Source organism: Rissa tridactyla, chromosome 2 (assembly GCF_028500815.1).
Source record: "Rissa tridactyla isolate bRisTri1 chromosome 2, bRisTri1.patW.cur.20221130, whole genome shotgun sequence".
NCBI classification, from domain to species: domain Eukaryota; kingdom Metazoa; phylum Chordata; class Aves; order Charadriiformes; family Laridae; genus Rissa; species Rissa tridactyla.
Window position 1 is genome coordinate 52,259,007 of NC_071467.1, and position 15,220 is coordinate 52,274,226.

General features: G+C 43.8%; 2 protein-coding genes across 12 annotated transcripts in view; one reads left to right on the forward strand and one right to left on the reverse strand.

The window, feature by feature from the left end:
• Positions 1-1,689, forward strand: part of ESCO1 (establishment of sister chromatid cohesion N-acetyltransferase 1) — a 32,966-nt gene extending 31,277 nt beyond the window's left edge. For all 3 annotated transcript variants that reach the window (XM_054189430.1, XM_054189432.1, XM_054189431.1), the window contains one exon: positions 1,242-1,689. In XM_054189430.1, coding sequence (XP_054045405.1) covers positions 1,242-1,389 — 148 coding nt within the window. In that variant the 3' untranslated portion in view covers positions 1,390-1,689. The remainder of the gene's footprint in view (positions 1-1,241) is intronic.
• Positions 1,690-1,831: 142 nt separating this feature from the next.
• The window catches only part of GREB1L (GREB1 like retinoic acid receptor coactivator), a 143,432-nt gene continuing 130,043 nt past the window's right edge, over positions 1,832-15,220 (reverse strand). For 7 of the 9 annotated variants that reach the window (XM_054189427.1, XM_054189425.1, XM_054189429.1 and 4 more), the window contains 8 exons: positions 13,626-13,787; positions 13,096-13,303; positions 12,225-12,390; positions 11,262-11,489; positions 9,701-9,842; positions 8,369-8,569; positions 7,032-7,170; positions 1,832-5,994 (listed from right to left, as the gene is read on the reverse strand). In XM_054189427.1, coding sequence (XP_054045402.1) covers positions 5,831-5,994; positions 7,032-7,170; positions 8,369-8,569; positions 9,701-9,842; positions 11,262-11,489; positions 12,225-12,390; positions 13,096-13,303; positions 13,626-13,787 — 1,410 coding nt within the window. In that variant the 3' untranslated portion in view covers positions 1,832-5,830. The remainder of the gene's footprint in view (positions 5,995-7,031; positions 7,171-8,368; positions 8,570-9,700; positions 9,843-11,261; positions 11,490-12,224; positions 12,391-13,095; positions 13,304-13,625; positions 13,788-15,220) is intronic. The other 2 variants (XM_054189428.1, XM_054189424.1) reach the window with 1 other exon arrangement.

Genomic DNA, 15,220 nt, shown 5'->3' on the forward strand with positions numbered 1-15,220 from the left:
TAGTTTTATTTTTGGCTGATTTTTAATTGTGTATTCAGTAGCTTCCTAGAAACCGTTTCTAAAGGAAGAATTTCTTCCCCAAAGCACGGCCGGAGTTGCTCCCTGTGCTCTGGTGCTTGTTTGGCCTTCCATTAGCTCATTGCTACCTTAGTAGAAAACAGGCTCAACCAAAAGAGCCGCGTGTTACTTTGGTGCTCGGTTGGATTGTAGAAAGGTCTGATATCTGTCACAGCTGGTGTAAACTTGAGTCCACCTTGAGAATGCCTGCCCTGTTTCACTCAAGCTTTCACAGCCGACCTGCAGTCACAAAAACCCAGTCAGTCTGTCTTAAGGATCTTGCAAAAATCTTCCTAAATAGACTAAAGAGAAGGGAATAAAGCTGGTAATAATTAAAAGACATTCCTATGTCCATCAAAGTTCATACTTGCTCTGCAAGTACATGTAAGTTTATTTTATAGGAATTAAAAAATTTAAATTTAATGGGAGGTTCTTCTGTTTTCACGGATAAATGTTACCTGCCCCTGATCAAGGTCTTACAGCTTGAGATCGGTTTTCTAAATTTGCGCACATAGCCATCCGGAAAAGTACGATGGTATCCCTTGATTCTCTCCTCTTTCTTCAAATAAGAATAAAACATACATAAAATATTTTCATTAAGAAGTTAAGCAAATCGAATCTTTCTTTTCATATAGTTAGTTATTACTGAAAGTGTATCGCTTATGAATTATGCCTTAAGGGTGTGTTCTTAGATGTTCTAAATTAATCCAAGATGTGCTCTCATCCAAATGTCCAATGTAGGTTTTTTTACACCAGGAACTTAAAATTTCATCAGTTCCTTTCAGCCCCTCTAGATCCACCCGCACTTGTTTGTAGCTGATGTTTCCATTCCTAGTGATTGTAGTCATAGCCCGGGCAGTCTCTTTTCTATGAAGAAATAGTTGGAGTAAATTCAAACTTTTTCTAAAACTCTGACCTCTTGATGCAGCTCGCAAGCAATTACTCTGTATGAACGTTTCTTCTAAAATACTAAAACTTTGTAAAAACCCTCCCAGAACAAGCGATTCTCCTCGCCATTCGGAAGGAGGAGATAGCTCTCATAAATACAGCCATCTCCTCCTATTAGAGCTTCTTCCTTTTGAATGTCCGTGACACTTAATTAATGGTTTGTGGCCTAATAACATAAATCTTCTTGCGTTATTCCTTGAGGGTAATTTTTTTTTTTTTTTTCTCCTTTTAAACAGGAGCAACTTCATCTATGGCTCTTATTTAAGTAAAGAAGAAATCGCTTTCTCTGACCCCACTCCCGATGGCAAACTCTTTGCGACGCAGTACTGTGGCACCGGCCAGTTCCTGGTATACAACTTCCTCAACGGACAGCACCAGACTTAACTGCTCCCGAAGGAATTCCCTTTTTATTGGGAGACTTCTGCCGGAACGCCCCGAGCGGGTGCAGACCTTCAGCAGAAGCCAGGGCCATTTTTATTACAGTGAACTCAGGACTGGTAACAACCAAAAGGTTGTACTATTTTATTAAAATTGTAAACAATGCAGTAATAGGCTAACTTTTGTTTTTCTAAAAGAAAGCTATTTTATTAACTTTTACAAAAGTTTGATTGTATTTTATCTAGTTAGTCATGTTTACATGCAGCAGAAAATTGTTCATAGTGGACTGTAAACTAATGCAAAGACTCCTAGTCTCACTGACGAGTACGCGCTGAAGTTCGTAACGCGGTGATATACCAGTGCTGCCCATCGCCCGCCGCCGGCTCCGGCAGCCGGCTCTGGCCGTTACCCGTTCCCTGCTTGACAGAGATGAAGGCTACACTCGACCGCAGCCAGGCAAGAAGCGTTACGGTGTGGTTGTCGTGGGTGACAACCCTCACAGACTGCCCGGTGGCTTCCAGGGTGCACTGGCAGGTGTGAGGGACCCGACTGGGTGTCACCAGCGGCAGAAACCTGTTCTGCCCCTGTCCCCTCCGCCCCCAGCCCAGTTGTAGAGTCAAAGGTGGAACACAGACCCCGAGGCCTGGGGCTCTCGTCCTTTTCCTTCAAGTTCTGTGCTGAGTATATACCTTTGTTAGTGGACTTCACTTTGATACTTGTCACTCCTTCATAAATCTCTCCTCTTTTAAAGGGTTTGTATGTTGAAAAACTGCTGTGGCCTTTCTTGATCTGTACATAATGTAGATAGATTAAAAATAAAATACTTGATAGCTTTTTTTAAAGTTACTTGGTATTGATACCGAAGTGTGAATGAATCTTTAGCATATTTCATGCTTTTGTGTGTGAAACACGACCGTAGTGGCTAATGGCAGTGTGTGTTTTTGAGACAGTCTGTGGAGAACAGGGGAACAGAGTCGCTGTATCTGTCCCTGCTTGGCGTCACAACACCCTTTGTCACAAGGCTTTTGCCTCACGCCCCAGGGATCCACTCCCCCCCCATAGCTCAGGAGCGATACCCTACTGCTATGGGGTTTACAGTATGGCCAGCCCTGATGCCTCCAGCCTTGACTAATAGCTTAACACGCAATATAAGTTTAAATTTAATTAAATCTTTTCCATCTTACAGTTTAATTTTGGAACCCGTGTGCAGTTAGGAAACACGTGTTTATATTGTGCCGTCCTTAACCTTGGCCTAGAGCTAAAGCAAAGAACTCGCTCCACCTCTGAAACCTTATTCAGAGACCTTAAAAGGGAAGTAGCTGCGTGGTGGTGAGCCCTGGGCTGTGGGTGCTGTTGTTGCCAAGCTGCAACTTGTAATTTTCAAGGGGCTTGTGAGCGACATGTAAAGGGCTTTGGCATGAAAGTGGTGCAGGGTCACAGGAAAGGTGAAGGGGATCCTCTCCGGTAGGCGTGGAAAGCGAGAAGGGCTGAGGTGCTCCTGCTTCTCTTGAGTTCTTGCCTGAGCAACACCCAAGCGTGTTTTCCAAGCACGTTTTTCAACTGCTTATACTTCAGGGGGCTAAAAGTTGGCATTTACAGCTGTGTACCCCCTCCCTCTGCTCTGCCCCACACAAAGCTGCTCTCCCGGAGCACCAGTGCCCAGTTCGAAAGGCCTCTCATCCTGGCAGTGGCCCCCCCTGAACTCCACGACACGGACGAGCGGGACTTGCAGGGGCAGTAGGAGGCGGGTGTCTCAGGGGCAAGCGCTGCCATGCCTGAAGGGAGAAAGGAGGAGCCTCCCCTGCAAAGAGAGGCAGTCTGGAATGGTAACTTAATATATCCCAATTTAATGAAAGCACATTATAAACATACCATAGCCACAACTTCAGACAGTTTCAGTTCATAAACAATAACATGAGGTAGACTGACTAGTGAAGCTAAATTCACCAAGTTTTTGGTTAAGAAAACTTTACACTAGGAAAGCAACATTTTTAACCCTCTTCCAAAAGTCACAAAAAAGCAATTACATAAGTTAAGCAAAAAGCATCTGCATATGATTCTTTAAATCTTAGTTTACATTCAAATTTAACCTGTGAATAGACAAGAACATCTACAGGTAAAATATAACGCCGGCCAGTTTGAATACATTCATAAGAATGGCCTTGACGGGGAGGCTTAAAACCAAAACGGAACGGCAATTAATTTAGATGTCAAGTAACGGTCACCTTCCCAGGAATTGAGGGGCGGCCAGTTCACGTGTCCGGGGGGACAGGCCTGTACCGCTGGCGCTGGCTGAGCGCTGCCGAAACGCCTCGCTTCCGCCCGGGAGAGCGTTAAGGAACCAGGTTTACTCTTGTTTGGGAAAGGCAGGGAAATAACCGCTGACTTTCTGCCTGCGTTCTCAACCTTCAGGACAATTCCACGCTGCTTCCCCAGCGGGCTAACGCCTCAGAGCAGGCTCAGCACCTGGAATTTTAAGAATTTAGTGCAAACATCAAATACACAAACAAAAAGGAAACCATTTTTGGACACGTAATACCCAAAACGTCTACACTGCGCTAAGACTCGGGGTTGGCCTCAAGCCCTTCCGGCAGAACCAGAACTACTGGAATACATTCAGGTGTGTATCAAGAGCTTCAAGAGGCATCTTTTATATCCCTACTTCTTCCAAGTGTTAAAATAGATAAGGCAGGTTGTATCTGAAGGAAAATGAAAAATAAGTTTACAGAAATGGGTTGCTCAGCTGAAATTTGCTAAATTTACAGCATCAGAGTTAAGCCACGTTAACACGCCAACCATTTTCCTTTAGCCTCCGTTGAATATGTTTTTTTCATCTGTAAACATCTCTTTTCACAAGATAAAAAAAAGTTGCTTAATTAACACTATGCATCAAAAAACCCCCAAAAGATGCAGCTTTGGCAGGTCCTTCTCCAATGAGTTGCAGGTCACGTACAAAGACGTGTTAATTCCATTGCTTTTTGGGGGAGTAAACTGATATTCCTGAATCGCTTTTAAGACGACGCTGCATTTTTCTTTTTAATAACGGGGTGACGACGTGCGGGAAGATGATTAGGGGTTTTGTATGGGAACCTCCGAGGGGTAACACGTGCTAACGGCAGGAGCAGAACAGGACCGCTACGATTTAACCCTGACAACCAAAAGCTGCTGCACTGAGTTCATCCCGGAGCAGCTTAACAAAGATCAGTAAAATGCCGGTAAGTAAGAACAACGTGCGACTACCGCTACAACCAACATTTACAGAAGTTAATCAAAACAAGTAAAGGGCTGACAGTGTTAGGTGACGCATTCGATGATCTTTGCCGCTGGACAATCTCTCCTGAGCGTTCCCAGCTCCCTGGGACTTCTCCCCCCGCTGCCCCCTGGAGCCATTGGAAAATACCTTCTGTTTCTCTCCGCTCCAGCTGGGGCAGCGCTGCCCTCCTGCACATTTTTTTGGGGATGTTGCCTCACAGACGGTTATGACATGACAAGATGGAACCTCGGCTCTGCAGCCAACCGGAGTCGAGTGGAAAGGACACAGAGAGTAAGTTGCATACGGCCCACCACGAAGGCATCAGAGGGACAGCACGACTTGCTTCCATACGGACAGGAGGACGGACCACAGGTTTTCGGAACTAATGGGAGTGAGAAGCTGAAGGTGATTTGCTGGCGAGTTGTTCTGGCCTCTAACTGAGGAGAGAGCATCTGCCAGAAGCCTTTCGCTTTGTCCCTGGAGTCGAGGAGGAGGTGCCTTAATGGGATGAAAGAACGTTGCCGGGAGAACCTGGGCGCACAGTGCCGGCCATGCGTTTGCCGGTTTGTTCAGGTTTAAGTAGTAAACTTTGAACACCTGTGGAAATTTTGCCAAAGACAGTTTCAACACATACACACAGTTACAAACTTCAAACTAACACTGCACAGAGAATGAGACTATTCCTTTTCGTACAAATATCTACGTTATATTGTAGTTTCAAACCCCTGAGTATTCCTGTACCGCGGTACAGAGCTGAAGAGACACGGTGGGCTCTCCCTCCACGTATCTTCAATAAATTCCACGTGCTGGGTTGCGTTTCATGTAACACATTCAAGCGAGCAGCTGCCCAGAGCAGGCTCTTCCCCTCGCTCAGCTGAATATAAAAAGGATTCTTCTTCAAACTACATCCTCTTCCTAGATCCCGGAAGATCTAGGTCGGCTGGGTGATTAGCGTCGGCGGTTGGGACTGATGGGAAAACAACTGGAATCCAGGATCCTTTAAATCGTGACTGACGTGGCAATTTTATCCCTAGGAATAAAGCCAACTTCAGAAATTGTGGGGAATCCTTTAGAGCAGTCTAGATAAATATTGGTTGCACTTTGCTCCACAGTGATTGTACTTTTTTTTCTTAAAAAAAAAAAAAAAAGTTCTTTTTTTTTTTTTTTTCTTTGTTAGCGATGTCTTAGCAAAGCTTATATATGGCGTCCGGTAAGAAAATAGAGTGGTTTGTCATCACTACTGTTAGCAGTTTGAAACTCATCCCGAAGGCGGAATTGCCACTCATCCTCCAACTCCAACCGGACTATCGTCTGCCGTAACGAGCTTCTGTCTTGACATATGACACACAGGGTGGCACCTTCGATTGAAAAGCACGTTAGATTCTCAGGGACAGTAACAACTCGCGTTTCCTTCATTCATTTTCCTAAGGTATTTTAAAGAAAACTGCTGCTGGGTAGGAAAACAGAGTATTAGCAGGGGTCTATCAACAACCGGCCGGGCCCGGCCCCTGGGCCAGGGGCGCGTGTGTCTGTCTGCGGGAAGGCAGGGGCAGGGTGGTGCAGGGTCTGCTCTCTATCGCAGGACGTCACTCCCCGACTGGTGTTACCACGTCCCTTCTAACCCGAACCATTCCATGAGTCTATCATCAGCCGTAGCAGAGAGAACATTAACTTGAACCCAAGATCCTTAAATGACTACTGGTAATTGTGCCAAAAGAATAAAGTCTACTTTTTTTTTTTATTTTCTTTTTTTCCCCATCACCATCCTCGCTCAGCGCGAGAGGAAAATGGCTCAGCCAGGCCACCACAAATGCACTGGAGCTCTCTAGCGCTCTTTAGCATTCCTGAATACAGACGGCAATTTTCTATTTGTTAGTATTAAGATAAAACAATGAAGAAAGATTCTGAGATGAGGTTTATAAAGTTCTGGTGGGGGTAGACCCCATCACCCTCCAGTTAAGAGCTGCCCCAATCTACAGTACGGAGTATTTATCGCCTTTATAGACAGACTACTAGAGCAGAATTTCTCGTCTTCACCAGTGACACCTGTGCTCTGAACTCTCAAGTTGCTGACTGCACGAGTCACTGACTGATTACCACGTATCCTTGTTTTTCTGCACCTATTTCCATTTGATGTCACTTTAAAATAATTTAACAAATGGAATTTATCAAAGCTTAGCGAAGGCTTGATTACTTGCACTTTTTACCAACAGGAACACAAGTTTTACGCACTCCCAAAAGAACCACTCCGTCTATTCCTCTTGAAAACAATGGCAGCACTAACTGTAAAAATAATGGAGCTGTTTAATGGAAGATGGCTATTCCTCTACCTTTCCCTCCGTGCTATTACTTGGCAGGAAGGCAGGCGGGATGCCCAGCAGAGCAATGAGATTACCTTTCAGAAACCTGAACCGCTTGAGAAGGTCTGCGCCAACAAAGGAGTCACAGAGATAGAGCAGAAGTCCGCTGAAGAACACCCCTTCGCAGTTGACGTTGACTGAGTGGGGGCGGGAGCTAACGTAGCACATAGCCACCTGAAACAGAAGGGGAAAAGAAAGGAAGCGCTTCTGTGTCAGAAAATGCTTAAGTAAGACTGTCAGTGGAATGGAAAATAACTTAGTGATAACTGGCGAGTCACCTGGTGCTGGTAAAAATACAATCCAGCAAGAGAGCAGTATTGAGACTTCCCCCAGGAAATAACAACAGGACAAACTTCTGCAACACGTTACTTCAGGGCTCTCCGTAATTCAGTTTGATTTTCTGCTTCTCTATGAATTGCCTGCTTATAACGACTGTTAAGATTATTTAGATTGTTCTAATAAGACGACACTTGCCAGACACAGTAAGCAATTCCACGAGTGCTGAAACTGCTGCAGCTTGAACTCCTGTGTGCTGGCGCATCGTCTTCTCTTGCTGACCGCAAGCATCAACTAAGTGGTTCCCAGCACCAGGGCTCTCCTGCGTTTCAGTGCCATGATGGCTGTTCTGTAGCAAAGGGTTTCTTCTCTATTTTGCCATGGAACTCCATAAAATTTGTCAGAACAAAACCCTTCTTGGACTTTGACCCTGCTTCAGACACAGTTCAAAGTGACCGATAGGTTCAAAAATTCTGATCTCCCTACCTACAGACATCTAAGACATACTTGCAAAAACCTATTTCCCCTAGAAACCGAGGTTCGTAAAAAGCAAAGCATCTAAAAGGAGAGCTGCATTACAAAGGATGAGCTTTGTCCCTCAGTGAAGCAAAGCCACCAGACAAGGGTCGTATCAGAAACTCTCTCAGCCACAGCATATTTGTTGCAAGGACAAATCAAACACATAATAAAAAGCTGTATGATAGGACAGTGATCTAAAAAAAAAGTTGTGGATAGTTTTTGTACAGGCTACGCAGCACACCAAGTTCCGTCAAGAATGGCATCACTTTTGGATTTTTGCTTCACGTGAAATATTATTTCAGACAGACCGGCCCAACTCCTTTGCAAATCACATCAGTCCATCACAGAACTCTGGTCTCCACCCCCACCAGCCAGCGAGGACGCTTTACCACCAGCTCTTCCAGTGGAGTTAGTCCTTTATCTCCAACAGCAGAGGCTCACTGTTTGAGACCAAAGTCTTTCAAACACTACCCTTGATGCTGAGGGCTCATAAAAGAAGGGGGTTTCAACACGAGAAAGATGTGGAAGTAAAGATTTGCGTTTACTCGTCCCCATTATCCCTGCAAATATTTTGTACCTCGAGCCCGATGTTCAGGTAGCAGTCAATGGCCAGTACCGGGTTCTTAAAGTTATGAATGGCCTTCGGGAAGAGTTTGTACGTCGCATGTTGAAGGAATTTCTCCAGGAGGAACTGCGACGGGGCTGCCAACAATGTATGCTCGCTGTCAGGGGCGCAGACATACTGAAGAGGCATTATTGGTGCCAGGCTGTCCGAAACCTGCAATGAAACCAAGGGGAGCCCCTTTCAATCCACCTACTCAGTGTATCTGATCTGCAGGAGTTCCTCTTGCTGGGGAAGGGATCACCACGACAGGGCAGGAAGAGAGAGAAAGCTGGGGGAAAGCATCAAAAACCCCCGCTCGATTTTGAAAGTCGAATGAATCGAATTCATTTGAAATAAATGAATTACTTGTTCTGTGGTTGCCAAGTACTTTTGTGGATAATCTGCTTGCCTGAAGAAGGGACATAAAATAGGGAGGTCAAATTGTCACAGCGCCCTTCATCCTGCCTTACTCCTGGACAGTATGGGAAATGACATCCTCCTTGTGTGGAGTCACCCCCAGGAAACGCTTTCTACGGAGTTTTCTCATAGGCCAGTCCATCACTACAGACTCCACTGCAACCACAAGAAAAGGAAAATTCAGCAAATGACCTCCCCAAACACTCGAATCCAGGGTTTAGGCAGTTAAACCTGAAATACGGAGGTTATTTGTTTTTAAAAGAGGGGTGGTATGACATGTATTTAAAAACCACCAGCATCACAAACTGTAAGATTCCGAGATTAAAACCAACCCTTTGAAATATACCTCCATTTAAAGCCGGCACAGGCTTTTATACTCTGGATAAAATCTTCGGTATCCCCACACCATTTTTATAAATACTTGGATCTGCTGGGTGGATTTCAGAAGGTTCCAATTCTCCGTGCCTTTCCTCAGGTCTCTTTTTGTCAGCAAGCGCAAGGACTGAAAGTCACCACAAACCGGTGAACGCTGGAAACTAGTGGCTGTGCTAAAATTTTTAAAACTGGGTCCAGTACAACTCGCCTGCTTTCGATCAGAGTGTATGTCCGCAAATTCTTCCTCCGTCAGAGATACCACTGAACAGCTAGACCAAACTCTTTCCAAACCTGGTCCATCTTCTAATAGATTATGAGGATTATGGTTAGTAACTCATAATTAGCAAAATATTTATTATTTTCTATTTCTGCTGTGGCAGCCCTACCATGGAGTAGGCCATGAATGTCACATGTCAAATAAGCACAAAATATAGCTACAGAATTCGTTATTTCTTGGGAAAAAAGGTCCCAATTTTACCCTTTATGTATGATGGAGCGTACATCCACACTCACCATGATTTTTGGCTTAACGACAAAGTCCTTTTGTCCTCCAACCTGAATATGCTTCTTCATGACACTGAAGTTGTTGAAGCGGCAGATGAGCAGGCCGCTGCTGTTTGTCCGCAGATTAAAATCTACATCTTCACAGAAATACCTGGACATTAAACACAAGATCACTAAACCAGCTGTGTGGCTGCCGCGCGTGAGCCAGCATTCACACAGCCGCTGCTGAAATGAACTGGAACGGGCTCAGCAGAGGTTTTTGGAGACCATCCGATATGATGCCTAAACAAATTCTCTACACCGGCTCTGAAGACTCATTCCTTTAATGTGCTCCCAGTGTAGGAAAGCAACTTCTGGCCCACCTTAAGACCAAACAAGTCTTCACTTGTCAGTGCGCCTGCATTCTCCTTCCTCATAGCAGGTCTGGCTAGCCCTCTCATGTCCTGGCTTCAATCATTTCCTCCCCACCCTTTCCTTTCTTTTCTTCTTTTTAGTTCTTTTTTTAATATACATTTTAGAACTGAGAGAAGCTCTGCAGCGATCAGCCTCCACTTCTGAAAAAGCCAGTTCTATATGATGTATTTTTTGATGAGCTGGAATCTGGAGATAACTGTGGCTTTGACAAATATCTGGCTAGGCGAGACAAAGCAGCTGAGAAGTAATGTTTATCCTGCGCTATTTACAATGTAATTGCTCACTTCTGTGGGCTGATTCCAATCTCGTGACTCAACCATCCAGAGAATGTGAAATCAAGAGCTCTGGAAGCCACACCAGACCCCGGCTTGCACTGACAGCCTACAATTCCCAACTCAAATATACAGGATCCCTGAAAACAGCAGTAGGAGACCACGGTGAGATGCCCCAAGGCCAGGTCTGTGGCTAACAGAAATAGGGTTTATTCTAAACTCACTTGGCTGGGGAATTGGGTATTGCTTCCGTCTATAATAACATGATAACAGTGCTTTATCGCAAATGCTTTAGGATGGAGTCAGGCAAGGAGAAGGGGAAAAAAGGAAGGAAACAGTGGAAAGTTTTTTATGCATCTGTTTTTAATGCGAAGCCAAGTGGCAATAGGGAGGATAGCTGACTCTGAAGGAAATACGAGGAATCCCTCCTCATAGCATTTGACATACCAATGGCTCAACCATTACCTACACTCTTATTCCTCTTATTCTTAGTCATGCAAGAGGCTCCTGCCTCTTACAGAGGCAGTATGGAAGCTCCAGGCTCTTCCTGTGAATGATATAACTTAAATTTTTGGTCTTGCGGTTACTTATTTCTCCTGAAGTTTCTTGTTTTTCCCCGGCCTTTTCAGTCCTCTGTAGCCCTCCCTTACTCTTGGCCTTGCAGTCTGTCTCTCCCACTTCTTTTGGCTGACGTTAAGCTTATTTTGATGCCGTATTCATTCAGATGCAATAGATATCCCTCTGTGTTGTATTTTTGTGATTGTGTGCTCGTTACCTTAGACAGGATCTTTCTACGTATCTTGACAGGATTTAGAAATATGTTGACAAGATTCGTATCATGACAGCATACTATTTTACCACACACACATATACATATTGCCTACCTGTTTAGATCATATTGCACGTTCTGGGTCAGGTCTATGTTGAGCAGTATAAAATCATGCACGTGGCACCTGGAGAACGGAGCCTTTGCTTTCCTGGCATTCAGCTTGCTGTTCCATTTCTGAACACCCAGTATTGCATAATGAACAATTTTGGGGGTGGCTTCAATGTGTTGAAGGACACTCTTCAGAGATACATTCTTGCTGGAACCCCCAGGCTCCAGAGACTGGCTGCAAAACATGAGCATACACAACGTACAAACATAGCTTATTATTTTTATATAACATACACCGCATATATATACACATATGTGTATACAGAGGACCGAGAAATCCCATTAACAACTGTCAAGAGCTTAATGCCTTCTAAAAAGCTAAAGTTCCCAAAATAAACTGTTTTCATTGAGAACCATAAATTGAATCAAAACAAATCAGAGAAGTAACATACTGAGAAATCACTCAATAGTGACTAAAAGCAAGAGTGGCTTTAGGCAAAGAACAATCACAAGCAGAGGACTGTTGATGGTACTGACTGTGGGACACAGATGTAAGGGTAAGAGCCATGTGGAAGTGTTCAACAGCAGGAGGTTGGATGTTGGCGGTCAACAGGACAAATCTACAGCCTTCCCACTGCTCTGAGTGAGAGAGCTGATTTTTTGCATTTAGACAACATATCTCGTGTCCAAGTGTACGGTTCCTGGGCTATCTGAATAATAATTGAGTGAATAATGACCTCTACGAGGCCCTTTGGACAGGCAGCCTGGTGTTACTACACCAAAGCCACTGCTGAAAGCTACTTTTGCTTAGCAATATTTCGAGCATGTTACCAGCATCTCCAGCTGCCCAACTTTTCCAGTTGTCCGGTCTTTCATACCCTGTCAGATGCTAGAGATGAGCCTAAGTCACAAGTGTGCTGCTGCCTGTGCTGGATCAGCTCAAGGACCCCAGTGCTGGGTGGTTACTTACCTCGACGCTTCATGGACACTATGCATGTTCCACAAGACGCAGGAGTCATCCATGACCACGATGAACGGCCACACACACTGGCGCTTGACTCCCAGTTCCTCCAAGCGGTTTCGTTCCAGTTCTAGATTGTGGTAGGAAAGTTCCTTAATAAGAAACCTGGCAGCACCTGAGAACATACCATAAAGAAGACACACAAAGATCTTTATTAGACTTTATCACTCTCTCCTTTCAGAGAAAGGTTATATGAACATCTGCAGTCATTACCCTTTATGAACTTAGTGCTCATAACATCTTAGTTTAAAAAGAAATCATTATGTCCCTTTTTCAGCAGGAGTAAATCTAAAAGGCAGATAGCAAGAAGATTGCACCTTTTAAGAGGCTCTGCGGAACATGATTTTATGGGAATTAATAAAGTAACTTGAACCAAGAAGGGGCTGAGGTTCTAAAACTGAAGCTACTTAAAACTTCTTGCAGGAAAAACTAAGCATTCATGAAAATGAAGTCCAAAGTTCAAGCCTCCAGTGTTCAGCTGCAGTTAATATTTAGCTTCAGCTAACTAAAGAAGTTGCAACCAAACAATCATGTGTAAAACATCTAGAATGAACATTCACACAACAGGGCTGAGTAAAATGAGTGAATATGGCCTATAAAACATCAGAGTTTAAATTGAGGAGTCAGTGATCAATACAAACATATATTCCACATCTCCAACAGCAGTTTTCATACACCATTGTATTTTGCGCAGATATTATTGCTGCTATTATCACAGCATGAATGTGAGGAGCCATTGCAATGTCTCCTTCAACTTGATCCACGTTGTCCAACATGGATTTTGGTATCTTCATGGCAATGCATCGATGGTGTTTCTTACCAACGCCAGCATTGTTGAACATGCCCGGCAGGACAAGCATGATGTGGTTGGGCCAGTATTTACGGTAGAGAGGCATTTCATACTCCTTGACTACAAGCAGGTGAAGGTGGCTGATGCCTTCCATGGCATGGTAGAGGTTCAAGAGGCCATGTTCATGCCGTCCACTCGATGGAGTGAAGATAGGACTCTTGACTGCATTCAAATTCTGCTGGAACAGGAGATACTTTGGCAGTTAGGTGAGAAGCAGGTTATTCCTGATATGGATTTTTATTTATTTATTCTTTATACTGGATTTTTAAGATGATTGATCATTGCAACACATATGAACTGGAAACTAGGAATGCAAAAAGGGATGATCGTCCTCAAAAACTCCAGTTCTAAGGACAGTCAGGTAAGAATTACGAAAAGGACTCTAAAAAAAGGAAAACAGAACCCCCTCCTTGGCCAACCACCATTAACTTGCAAAGATATCTCAAGTTGACGGCATTCAGTATATATAACCAGCAGATGGATAAGAGCAGCACACGTACCTTGTCAGAAACGAGTGGGAGACGCATGCTTTCTAGATGTTTTCCCTGCTTGCTGAAGACAAAATGGTTCTCTTTGGACTTCGGGATTATAAAATGCAGTTGAACCTCTTCTCCTAGCATCGAGGATGAAAACGTGAATGCATGCAGAGTGGAGTCAGATATCTGTATGCAACAAAAAAAGTGGAAGAAAGATTTGCAAGCAGGTAACACAAAGAGTAAAAGGCAACCTGTTCTTACAGTCACGATACTGGAAGCCATCAGAGAAGAACATCCAAGACATTCTCATTCAGTAACTGAAGATAACTGTTATATTCTCATTTTCCTCTACCATAACCCACATTACTTAAGCCTGTAACTGGCCTTGCTATTAAAACAATCAGCTTTCTGTACCAGTAATGATCTTCGTCCAAACCGGACTCTTCTGAAGTCCATCTGAGCTGGAAATTATTTATCAATATTTACAAGGAGAAGTGAGAAATACATATACTAGGTAACAAACTGTCCAAATAGATTTTCCCAAAAGATTCAAAGAGCAGGGTAGCGTGTGGGTGTCCCTCCACAGCAGAATGCATTGCCATTCAGACACCTCAGCAGCAGCACGGCTGCATTAGTGTGGTATTTCCCCTGTGGCAATACTCTTCTAAGCAGCTAGGTAACAAAGGGAGACCACACCACTAACAAGGCTATGAAGAATTTGGGTAAGCTTAAGTTTGCACAGCGCTTCACTGAACTGTGTAACCATATACAAATTGCCTATGTATCTGATAAGATTTCACGCTACAGAAGCATCTGTCTTACTACAAGGTCAAATCATGTACTCTTAGCAGTCATCTTTCTATAATCTTTACTGAAGAATTGAAATAATTGGCCTAAGTAAAGATGAAAAATAAAAGGGGCTTTATTTAGGTTCTATTAAAGCATTGAAGAATCTCTCTGCCTTCATAATGCCTGCTACCCAATGACTCCCCTTTGTATGTCTAATTTCTCTGAGTTCAATTATCATCATTCTGTACGCACAACTCACACATAAAAGCAGATATCTATATTTATTACTGGTCATTATATTTGACCACACGCCCAAAGATGAGTGGAGGCAACAACAGATGTCCTTTGGGAGAATTTGCGTGCATCAACATACTTAGTGCAGCATGAGGTTTCAATCAAACCTGCTGGTGCGGCTCCGAGGTAACTGATATTGTACATTGCCAGGTCAGTGTGTCCACTCTGTGTTAGATTAATAGCAAGCTGTTGGAAACGATTAGCAAGCAAGGAAAGAATGATTTGAGATAAGAAACCTCCAAGTAAACCATTGGTTAAGAAATAACGTCTGAGCTATTAACCAGGAATAATCTTACCTGACAGGCTCCTGCGAGTGTAACTGTTTGTTTTAGAGATCAAAAGTTTTTAACTAAACTGTTAAAAATGACCATTTTTGTCTAGTGACTCATAAGCTACTGCTGAGAAGCATACACAGTTATATACAAAGGGAGGAAGAAGTAGGCCTTCCCGTCTCCCATCACAGGTGTGGACAGCTGGCATTTAAGCAAGACAAGCATCTCTCAATTTTACAGTCCTCTCCCCTGCAAACCCTCTGG